This window comes from Cannabis sativa, unplaced genomic scaffold, assembly GCF_029168945.1.
Source record: "Cannabis sativa cultivar Pink pepper isolate KNU-18-1 unplaced genomic scaffold, ASM2916894v1 Contig2, whole genome shotgun sequence".
Lineage (NCBI taxonomy): Eukaryota > Viridiplantae > Streptophyta > Magnoliopsida > Rosales > Cannabaceae > Cannabis > Cannabis sativa.
In genome coordinates, this window is record NW_026870038.1 from 906,385 (window position 1) to 918,357 (window position 11,973).

The 11,973-nt window shown below is 31.0% G+C and overlaps 1 protein-coding gene across 1 annotated transcript; it reads right to left on the reverse strand.

Annotated features, from left to right (window-relative positions):
- Window positions 1–428: 428 nt before the first annotated feature.
- LOC133033031 (uncharacterized calcium-binding protein At1g02270-like) lies at window positions 429–3,806 on the reverse strand. Its single transcript, XM_061107561.1, has 10 exons — window positions 3,594–3,806; window positions 3,367–3,471; window positions 3,161–3,266; window positions 2,624–2,850; window positions 2,322–2,398; window positions 2,134–2,242; window positions 1,908–2,033; window positions 1,693–1,803; window positions 1,285–1,392; window positions 429–1,043 (listed from the first exon to the last, which is right to left on the reverse strand). Exons 1-10 carry the CDS (start codon window positions 3,753–3,755, stop codon window positions 798–800), a joined length of 1,377 nt encoding a protein of 458 aa, XP_060963544.1. The 5' UTR covers window positions 3,756–3,806; the 3' UTR covers window positions 429–797.
- Window positions 3,807–11,973: the final 8,167 nt, after the last annotated feature.

The window sequence follows — 11,973 nt, forward strand, 5'->3', positions numbered from 1 at the left end:
TTTTAATCACAAATATAAAAATAAAAATATGTTTTATAACCAATTTTGCTTTAAATTTTAAAAACAAAAATAAAAGTATGTTCTATAAATTTTATTTTCATTTTATTTATTGATTTTATTTAAGTCGGGACCGAGGGCGGGTCCAAGTCTGGGGCCAGATCCTAATTCAGTTTCTAATGTCTAAGTTGGGGTCGGTGTTCAAAATATTAATTAGAAAAAATTGTTTAAAAAAATTTTGAAAGTATTTTTTTTTTATTGTTTTTAAAATTTAGATTCTTAATTAAAAATTAAAAAGTAAAAACGATTTTATAGAACTTGATTTTAAAAAATATTTTAACTTTTTAATTTTAACAATAAAAAACTAATAGAAAAATATTATCAAATGCACCCCTAATTAAAATGTAATTAATGAAGAAGAGGAAATAATCTTGTGCAAGAAAAAAAAAACTATGTGACATTATTTAACATCCTAAGTACAACAAGTTCTAAAAACAATACTTTCACTCATCATCATATGCTACAAAAAGGGGATGATTGTTTGATTGTTTTCTTTTTTATATGACTTTACATACAATCTATTTACAAAATGTACAAATCTTATTATATAACATTCTTCTTTTCCTTTCTTTAATCTCTTCTCTAGTTTGAGTTTGAGCATAACAAAGTTCCCAAATGGCGTCTCATGTCGCGGCCTGTGTTAGCAAATTTGATGGTTGCAACAGCCGCGATAGCCTTTGATGGACTTTTAAGCTCATTTCCCATGTAAAGCTTTGATTGAGTTCTCACCGTGGTGCGAATTAGGATATCGGTTGAGAACAAGGCATCCTAATAGGCGAGAACACCACGGTGAGTCTTGCGTGATCAGAGAGCGAATAGTCATCTGGCCACTTTCCTTTCTCAACTTCAGAAGGAAAGAGAACTGCATTTTTTACACTAAAACCAATTGTTTGTTGTTGCTTACTATCTTTCACACCATCCTTTTCAACAACTTCTTCGATATATTCATCGCGTTGCTCGGATGCTGCAGGGTTCCAAATCCGTTGCTGCAATGACATAATAATTTGACAACATAAGTACTTATTGTTTCTTGTATAGTTCTTCTAAGGACGCGTTTGGTTGGGAGCAATAAAATAGAAATGGAACGGTCTTTCTTTCTATTTTAAAACAGAAGAACTATTCAACCAAACAAAGGAATTGAATGAAAATTGATTCCTTTCTATTCCAATACCTGCAACCGAACACACCCTTTTTAAGATTAAGCTCGGTTCAGAAGATGGTTTTTACCTGAAATTCTTTAAAGTCAATAACTCCATTGCCATCTATATCAACTAAATCCCACAAATCCTTTGTCTCTTCATCACTTAGTCCATAGCAATGGCCAATCAAATTTAGCTGCAGGAGAAAACACAAACAAAACTTGTCATTACTCTATTCAAACTAATGGCATGTTTGAAAGTCACTATGTAATTACTAAGTCATATAATTATTAAGGTAGTAATTATACTAGAAATTTTGAGAGAGTAATTAGGAGCCCTCAATTACTTGCAGTTACACTGTTATTATGTAATTAAATGGTCAGACAAACATACTAAACTGTATAAATACCTCTAATTACACCTAAATCCAATTTCACCGTGACTTTCCAAACACTCTGAAGATTATAATGTAATTGAAATTGATCAAAGATCAAACCTGTCTTAGTGCTTCACAAAAACCAGCATAGTTTATGCAATCACTGTTGGTATCAGCCTTAAGAAAGGAAAATGCATCATGTTCTGTCATTGAAGCTCTTCTTAAAAGATACTGAAACCATTAAAGACATAACAAAAGATACTTAGTTATTTCACTTCAAGAAAAATCTCGAACACACAAAATGAAAAACAGAATGAAAGGCCAAAAAAACTGACCTTAAACATGCCAAATACTGCTTCAGTCCAACTTGTTCTAAGGAATTTTCGATAACTATTCGGGTTAAGAAGCCAAATGAAATCAACACCGCATATGTTGCCACGATGGTTGCGATGGCTAACCCACTAAGACAAGAAATTTGAAGAGAAAATTGAGCAAGGAAATCCCCATCAAGAATACAAAATCAAAACTCTTTTTTGAGTGAAATTCATGAAACTATGGTACCTTGTGCGCGTCTGCATCATCGTACTGATGCGCGGTATCATAAGAAGAAACGAAGCCAAGAGACCTAAGGAACTTGTAAACATGTCCTCTTTTGCTTCCATTCCAATCACTAACATAGCATTGCAATAGAGAAGTTAGGAGTGAGTTGTGTTCAAAATCTTTTGTATGAACAAAGTGTTATAAATTACCCGCAAAGTATAATTGGCATGGAATTTAGATTGTTCTCCTTCTGATATGATTCAACACATTGCAGGATTTTGTAGACCTGTTCATTCAAGAACAAAGAAACATAATTGGTAAAAAAAAATAGAACTTTGAAATAATGTTTTCTAAAGTGACCCTTTAAACAAGGTGTTAGTATTCTTATTAAGAAAGTTATTGGATCTAACTCAACCTAACAAAACCGACTTGTTAAGAGTTTTCGAGTAGTTATAAACCACTAACTAATTCCATACTTAAAAGAACAAAGAATCAAAAGTGGATTCATTACCTGATGTAATCTAACAAGACACAAGCTTGAATCATGAGGGAATAGCAAGTGAGTATTGACAATGAGAATCTCTTGGTTGGTGATGGGATCATTATTTCGACATTGTGAAATTGGTGAAGCTAATTCAACATGTAACAATTGAGCAACTCTATCTCCACAATCATTGAAATGCAATTCTCTACTGTTAAGTACTCTGAAGAAATCCTTATGAACAGCAGTGAGTAACCCTATTAAGAGGAATGAACAAAAATGCACAAAAATTAGCAAAATCAAAAGCCAATATTTATGGAAAGAAAAAATAACAAAAACCCAGAAATGGGAAAACAGAATTATTCAAAAATAGAAAAAAAAAATCCAAACTTTACAAGAAAAATAGCATGTTGATGTTGTTTTTCTTAAAATAAAGTTTGATTTTTTAAGAAAGGTTCATATTAATGTGGGAATGAAAAGATTTTGAATTGAAAAACAAAAAGGGGAATATAATTAAGAGAACATATATACATAAAACTATATATATATATATATATATATATATACCATCACCACGATTGTTTGTACGGCCAAGTTTGAAACTCATGTAACCAGCAGCACCAAGTCTCTTCTCATAAACATCAACAAGTTCTTCATTTCCAACCCAAAACTCCTAATAAAATAAACCAAACAAAAAAGTTAGAAACTTTTTCATAAAAAAAAATGATAAATTTAGACATAAAGAAAGGATTTTTATTTTCATTTAATTAAACCTGAAGACAAATGATTGAAGATCTTTCATATAACAACCAATCTAAAATGCTTTGATTTCTAGTCATCCAAAATGCTCTGTAATCACTTTCACGGCAACTTGGGTCCTGGTTAAGAAAAAACAAAAAACAAAAGATTGGATTTTTAATATGTTTTTGTGTTTTTTAAGAATAAACAACATAAACCCATTTGAAGAAAATGGTAAAGATTGAAACTTTAATTGACAAACCTCATGATTGAGACGTTTGTAGATAGGAGCAAGTATGTTAAAAGTTGTACATGTAATACAAGGTTGTTGAAGGTGTTGTTGGTCTCTAATGGCAGATGAGATTGCATAGCTTCCTATTCTTGATATTCTTCCTTTCATCTTTCTCTTCCTCTCTTTTTTCATTTCTCAAAAAAAAAAAAAAAACCAACACTCCAATCTCTACTTTTTATATATAAATAATTTTTTTTTAAAAAAAAAAAAACAGAACAAAACAAAACACAACTTGAAAGATTTCCACAAGCCCCAAGTTGATTTATTATTATTTTTATTTTTTAAAAAAAAAAAAATTGCCAAAAAACTATCCGCTCAGGGGAATTACAACTGGCTTAATATAATTATATATATAAATTAAAAAAATAAAAATAAAAATAAAAATAAAAACTTTGCTTTTGTTGTAATGTAGAGAAGGAAATTAGAGAGAGGTCATCCTTATTATTACTATTAACGGAAATACCGGTAAATGTGAGGTTACTATATATTTTAACCACGAAAACACAATATATCTATATATATATAACTCTCACTATATAACTATTATATAGACATTTATATAAATTATAATATTATGTGAATTATATAGATATATATATATATATTAGATATAGAGAGTGAAGACAATAATATTACTCGTGGTTGAAGATTGAACGACCTTGCATGTTGCTAAAGGCCAACCACAACTTTGTATATATATATAAATTATAATGACTTATATTGTTGTGTTAATGTGTGGCACTATGTGTATATATATACATGAATATAATGTTATTGAGTTGTTTATATACACACATCTTCATATATGTATATATAATTTATTTTTAACGGTGGAGTGGAGAATAATTATAATGATCATCCACAAACAATAATAATAAATATAATAATAATATTCGCATATATAAAAGTTGCTTATAATGTTTAATTAAGTGATTATTACGTGAAACAAGGGTTAATGTAATAAGATATGGTCTTCTTAATTAATCATTATATTATAAATTCTTATTGTGAGTTATTACATATATTAGTTTATTCTTATCATCAGGGCCGTCTCAAGGTGATGAGAGGCCTAGGGCGAAATTTGAAACAAGGCCTTTTCTTTTAATAAAAATTAAAATAAATTTTAAATAAATTTGGACACAATATCAATTTTAATTCTTTTATCTCTATGTAATAAATAATTTTTTGCATTAAAAATGTACGTGAATATTTTAAAATTAAAAGTACTTTAATATATTTTTTTTATATAGTGTAATACAAATATTTAAGTTATAATATTATTATTTATTTATTTTTGAAATGCTATGTAAAACTTTCCACAAATAACTAAAAGAATAAAAAGTGTATTTTCAAAAAAAGTATTAAAGATGACTAGCATAGGGATTGAACCTTGAACCTCAAGGCTAACACAAGCTCTACTTACCATCTGTGCTGGATGCTTTTCATGTAATTTATTGAGTTAAATATTTATATATTATATGTTTTTATATGTATATATTAATTTTAATTTTTTCAGGGCCTCCAAAATTGTGGGGCCTGGGGCCAAGGCCCCGGCTGCCCCACCCTCTGGCCGGCCCTGCTTATCATCATATAATATTTTTTATAATTTCATATGATTTTTTTAATTACCAAATTGATATGATGTTATTTTGAGATTATGGGATTCACTTTTTTGTCCCTTAAAAGAAAAAGAGTGTCAAGATCTATTTCCTATATATTCCTCTTTTGATTTAGATATATTTATGAATGTGTACACGTGGTATATAATAATAATAATATATTCCTTTTTATTTGATTTTTTTGAGTTTTAAAAATAAGAAAAAGTGAATGAATGATTAATATGCGATAAAAAGGAATGGTGGGCATTGATTTGATAAGAATAAAAAGGTCACATGGATTAAAAATTAAGCAAAATATATATATCATTATCTTTGTCACCATAGGTTACTTTTTTATGTTTTTTATTGGCCGAAAGTTGAAAAAGGTTGTGCTTTTTTTTTTTTTTTTTTTTTTTTTTTTTGATGAGTTAAAAAAGGTTGTGTTGATAGTTAGATTGTGTTGATAACCTATCATTGATTTTAATGCCTACTCCTTTTTTTTCTTCATATTTTACACTATGTTTGGTAGGGAGGTGTTCAAGGAGGGAGAGCATTTGATATGATAGATTGGGCTTATCCATTAATAGTCCATGTTTAGTGTTACTTTTAATTTTTTTATTACAATTTTTTAATCAAACTCTCTATTTAAAAATACATGTTAGAATATTTTTTTTTTCAATATGCTTACAAGTTACAACATCATGCCTATAATTTTTTTAGAAATTTAGAATAATTTATAGTGTCGTAAATAAGTTTGAAGTTTTTTGTACATGCTTGGTAAATTAGAATATCAGGAACTCTATTTTCAGTACTGTAAATTATTCGAAATTTTTTAAAAATTTAAAGAAATGATATTGTAACTATAACAAATACAAATATGAACAAAAATTGAAAAAAAATTGGCATGTAATTTTAGAAGTAAAGGTTAACTAAGAGATTATAATTAACATTCCTCATTTAGTATTGAAAAGAGGATTGAGGGAAGGATGGAGGTATGGATTCTAAATCCACCCACCAAAAATTTGGAGGGATTGTATAAAAATGTTAACACACCTTTTTTTCCTCTCAATTTACCAAACAACTGTTGGGTTTTGTGCCCTAAATAAAACCTTTTACAATCTGATCAGTTATCAATATAAGAAATTTGAAGTGATTTATGTTTGCATGAATTTTACATGCTAATGGTTTAATATGTTTATTACATTTACACACAAAATCTGTTAAGTCCAGATCATATGTTTATCTACAATTACAGTATTGTCAACACAGTGGAATGTGATTGTGATTATATGAATCAAAAGACTAAGTCCCTGTTTCATCAGTGTTTTGGATTTACACTGATGTGATAATCAGCGATGATGTATACTTACACTTGGAGTAAGTGTTATGTTCTTTCCAGGACATTGGTAAAGTATACTAGTTTCGAATGTATGGAGTATACATTGGACTGGACCGATATTGAACTTAGTTAAGATATTATAAACTTACTGTTATATCTTTCTAAGTCAATATCAGTAGTTGATCTTAAGATTAAAAGAATTTAAATCCTGATATGCTTAGGCTCAACTCAGGAGTACTATTCATGTTCTTTGATTTATTAGTTAAGCCTACTTTTGGGTCAGGGTGATACGTATATTTTGGGAACATGAGTATGATTGAGTGGGAGTGCTGAACATAAATATGGAATCTATAGCTTCTACTGGTGTATAGAAGTCAAGTGATGATTCCCTTCGAGCTTAGCTAAATAGAAGTAAATGAATGAGCTCTTGTTTAAGTGACTAATTCTTAGATCACTAAACATCATTTATAGGTAGCTAAGTGTTTTAAAGGGCAAAATACGTTGAGGGGTGAAAACGGTAAAATTATCCCATCTCGATGTAAATCATCTATATAGAGGATCTTTGATCACAATAAGATTATAACAATGGTTAAATGAGATAGCATATCCATATCGTGGAACATATAATATGCTCTATATAAGTCTGAGAGTGCAATTCTAAGTTCTAAGAGTGGATTCAACGAGGAATTAATAAGTAGGGATTTACTTAGTAAATTCGGTTCACTTATTGGAAGCTCAGCATATAGATCCATGGTCCCCATTCTAGTTGAGACTATACTGCTTGTAAGACTCAATAATTGATTTGTGATTAATCAATTATAATTCTAAAGTTAGACTATGTCTAATTTGTGAATTTTCACTAAGCAGGGGTGAAATTGTAAAGAAAATTGATTCTAGGTTTATTTATTAATTAAGAGACTCTATATGTCTAATTAATAATTAAATTAAATGACAATATTATTTAATAATCTATTTTAGTTATTAAATAATTAGTTTTGGCATTTAAAAGGTTAGAATTGGAAAATTAGCGTTTTTGAGAAAATAGAAATAAAAATTGTGAAAACTGCAAAAACTAAGTACGGCCCAATAACACCTTGGCCGGCCACTTAAGCAGGTTTTTCAAATTGATATTTTTATTATTTTAATGCCAAATAATTACTAACCTAAACCTAATAGTTGCCTATAAATAGAAAGTGATGGCTCAGTCAAATAATAAGTTTTTAACAAGTTTTCAACAAGTTTTTCAACATAACCTTTTTCTCAGAAAAACAAAGATTGCCTTTTCAGAAAACTGAGCCTTCCACTTCTCTCTCTATAGCCGACCTTATACCTCTCTCTTTTCCTCTTCTCAATTTCGAAACCTTAGTGATAGAGTAGTGCCCACACACAGCAAGTGGTACCTCAATCATAGATTGGAAAACTGTGAAGGATCACACACAAAGAGAAGGACATTCGGGCTCAGATCTTGATAATACTCTGCGACAGAAAGGATACAAGGGTTAGAGATCTGAGTGGAAGGAGACATTATTCCGCTGCAACCAATGTAAGGTTTTCTTAACTTTATATGTGTTTATTTATCGTTTTAGAAAGTTCATATTTAGGGTGTTAAACAACATACTTGTGAGTAGATCTAAGATCCTGGTAAAATAAATTCCAACAACAACTTCTAAGGATAAATCAAATCCATCCATTATTTTTTTTAGGAGTGTACATTGGTCGGTTATTTGATCAGGTTATAATATATTTTTGCCAATCTAATATAAATTTTGAGTTGCGAATATCTAGTTGTAATAATCTCAATTATAAAAATAAAAAAATTTAACCTGTCCAATAATTTTATCAGGTTGGTCGGGTTAACTTGCCCAAACTGATCTTTATTATTATTTATTATTATTGTTAGTTTTGGTGTTCAAATAATTAGATTTGAAAAATAAATATGTAGTATATGTATTTTAAAACTAAAAGTGTTATAATCTTGTTGACTAGATTTTTAGCCAGCCGATGCAGAGTCATAATAAATGAGATTTAAACCAAAATACGAGCAATAAATGTAAATAATGACACCAAAATTTAATGAAGTTCAGTCTCAAGTGTTGGTAATAGCCTACTCCTCTTATATTTTATTAATCTTTGTTGCAAAGTTAAGAATAAGCTCTTAAATGCAAGAAGTAAAAATGGTAAAGTTTTTGCTCTTTGAGTGATAATTTTTGGATCCCCTTTCCAGGTCAGGTGTGACCCCTTATATAGGCGAAGGTTTGGTGTATCTCGCTTCAGGAGAGATGACCTTGGTGCTAAAATATCTCTATCATTCCCTTGATTTCGTTGAGGTCTGATTCTTGCGATAATATTCAACTATTTTTGTGAGTTTGTAACCACTTTTGAGCTTCATGTGGGATTGGATAATGTTGGGAGAGTGTTGGATGTGTCGAACCATGTGGGGGTACCCCCTAGGGAGCAGCCTGATCGACCGACCCTATAGTGGGTAGTACTCACCTTGAGGTGGTACCCTTGAGACATCTCCCCCTTACTCCTAATGTTGTTTTTAGTGTTTAGTAGTATGTGGTCTTGATACTTAGAGCAAGTATTGCACTATCTAAGTTCATATGTAGGTAGAGTGTGATTTCAGGACCATAAGAGTGTAGGGAGTAAGTGTTAACCCCATAGATTAAGTTACCACCCTTGGGTAGATGACCGACCCTCGGTGGGGGTGATTGTCTAACCCACTTTGGGAGTATTTACCTATCTCACCCCTGGTGGTATTTACTCACCCTACGGGGTGTTCGCTTAAACATACCCCTGGGAGTAATTATTCAATCTCATCCATATACATAGAATATACCCCTTGGGGGTAACAACTTTACGTATACTTATTAATTTGTCTCGGTAGTCTCGTGTCACGTGCTATCATACTCACCACGTCACTCTTGTTAACATCTAGGTAAATATTTTCTCCCAAGTTTCTAGCAGTATGACCATACAATAGAAATTTACCTGTGTAAACCATGTTTCAATCCTGTTGTTGATGACTTGGTGATACAATGTCAGGAATACCATGTTTATACTAATACAATACATTTTAAATCTAAGAAAACTAAATCCCCCTTTTCAAAATTTTATAAGTTCACCCCAATAATAATAATTTCCCATACAAGAAAGGAAAAATAAATTTTAAGGAAGAAACAATTATTTACAAGAAAATTAAATATATACAAAGAGAAAATAAAGTAAGTTGTTTGTTGAAAAATAAATCAATTAAGGAGGGTAAGTAAGGAATTTGGTATTTTGGGACTTACATAATAGGCTCAAAGTGAAGAGCCAAACTCTCAAAAACTAAAAAATCACACTTTTCCCTCCTTTTGCATCTCATTTCGGGTCAAGCATAGGAGGAGGTCACTAGTGGAGGCATTTTTGAAGCTTGGATCGATTATTGGAAGCTTTAGTGACTACTTCTTCATAGTGGGTGTTATACTCATATTTTGAGCAAGTAATATGGTTACGACATGCGTAAGGAAGTTAAAAAATGAACCAGCTCGAATTGTAAAAAAATAAATGTTCATGATCACTCACCTCAGAAAATACAATTGGTAGATATATTTAAATCTCTCCTTTTAAAGATAAGGATGAGCTGTAAATAACAACTATTATTTTGTAAGACCAGGGAGATGAACAATCAGTGCGGAAGGTCTATCTTGGAATACACAGAGTATACAGCAGAACGACATTTAGTTGGAAATGGTAGATAATGAGTTCTTTAAGAGCTTGCAACTTATTGACCCATTGGCCCGCATACTCGTGATTATGTTGAAAGATTAAGGGATATACACAGAATGTGATTCATCTCGGAATAATCACACGTGACACAAGATGACAACGACTTGCGTAGATATACTCGGTCAACCTCAACATTACAAAAGAGTGCGAGAAGCATTCTTAAGGATCATACTTAGACACAAAAATTATCTTCAAAGTAAGCATCAGAAGATGATCATCAATACTACGAGGCGTAAAAGATTAGTCAGAATAACCATGTTTAGATAAAGATGAGAACAGTTATAGCAGTTATTTATTTTTATCCCATGTGCTGTAAATATGAAACGTAGGTGTTGACCTCAAAAATTGATCAATTGACAGCGAGATTGCATGAATCTAGTGTTTGCCACAAGTTACACAATTAGAATTGAAAAGTAAAGAACACACAAAATTGTTATAGAGGTTCGACCCCCTTAGATAGCAGGTAATGACCTACTCCCCTTTTAGTTGTATTGATATGGAGGGATAATACTATTCAGATCGTTGTAGGTGAGATCTTATATAGCTCCCTTAAGGATGCAAAGTAGAAATCAAGGTTGGAAAATCTCAAGTGTTGAGAATGCTTGTATGAGCTTATGAGAAAGAGTGAGGAAGAGAATTATTAAACTTAGAACTTTGTCCCTTGGAGGCTAGAATCAGGCTTAGAGACTTTTTGACTTAGCTTTTCTAGGTTAGAGTTAAAGCTTTTATATAGGAAAGTCTAAACCCTAATTTACAATTGAAACCTAGGATATTTGTATATTAAATTAATTAATTACAAAAGACCAAAATGCCCTTAAACATAGATATTTTTCAGCTATTTTATTAGGCTTTTATGGCTCAATTCACTCAATTCCTAGTCCACATGTAGAATTGCACAAAAAATCTTGCTAGGCCTTCTCTTGGCCAGCCAGACACCTGCAGGGAGTAGGCTGGCTGGCCGACCAGCTTTTGTGAGGAATCTGGTTTGTCGCTTGATGTCCCGTTTGAGTGCTGGGGTCCCTGTTTGCTAAGATACTGACTTGACCTTCTTGTTGATAAATTGTACTGCCACATGGCACTAATTTTGGCCACGTAAGCACTGCCACGTCAGGTAGGCAAAATTGGGATAACAATAAGAATTATCCACATTTCATGAACAATTACGAGAATAAAATTCCAAGGGAAATAGGGAAAGATCTCCTTATTTTGCCTAAGCGTATAAATAGGGAAAGATCTCCCAAGATGAGTGATGACTAAATTAAGGATTATAGAGAACAATTTGAATATTGTATCTTGTATTTTGTAACAACTCATCAAATCCCAATACTAATATGGACTTGTGAATTATGAAGAATTAACTTTAAAATCACGTAAAAAACCTTATTGTTTTTATATATTATGATTATTATTCTAAAGTTTATTTACTAAATTAAGGCTCATTTATTGGTTAACAAAAATCGACGTTAACAGTGAGTAATTTTTTTATGCCTCTCCTTGTAATTTCTTGCTTAAAAATTGAAATTTGGTGAAGATTTTGGCAACTTTTTCTTGCTTTTTTAATGTTGGCCAAAAATGGCATATGACTTAGGATTTTATTTTATTTTTTGATGAAATATGGGTGTTTGAAGCTTAGGTTTTATTG

What these genes read in the sequence shown, in the direction of transcription:
- LOC133033031 (XM_061107561.1), bottom strand. Translation starts at nt 3,755, where the DNA reads ATGAAAAAAGAGAGGAAGAGAAAGATGAAAGGAAGAATATCAAGAATA. An exon ending in CTTCAATCATTTGTCTTCAG is followed by an intron (nt 3,267 to 3,366) that starts GTTTAATTAAAT and finishes TTATTTTATTAG; the next exon opens with GAGTTTTGGGTTGGAAATGA. An exon ending in CAGTATTTGGCATGTTTAAG is followed by an intron (nt 1,804 to 1,907) that starts GTCAGTTTTTTT and finishes TAATGGTTTCAG; the next exon opens with TATCTTTTAAGAAGAGCTTC.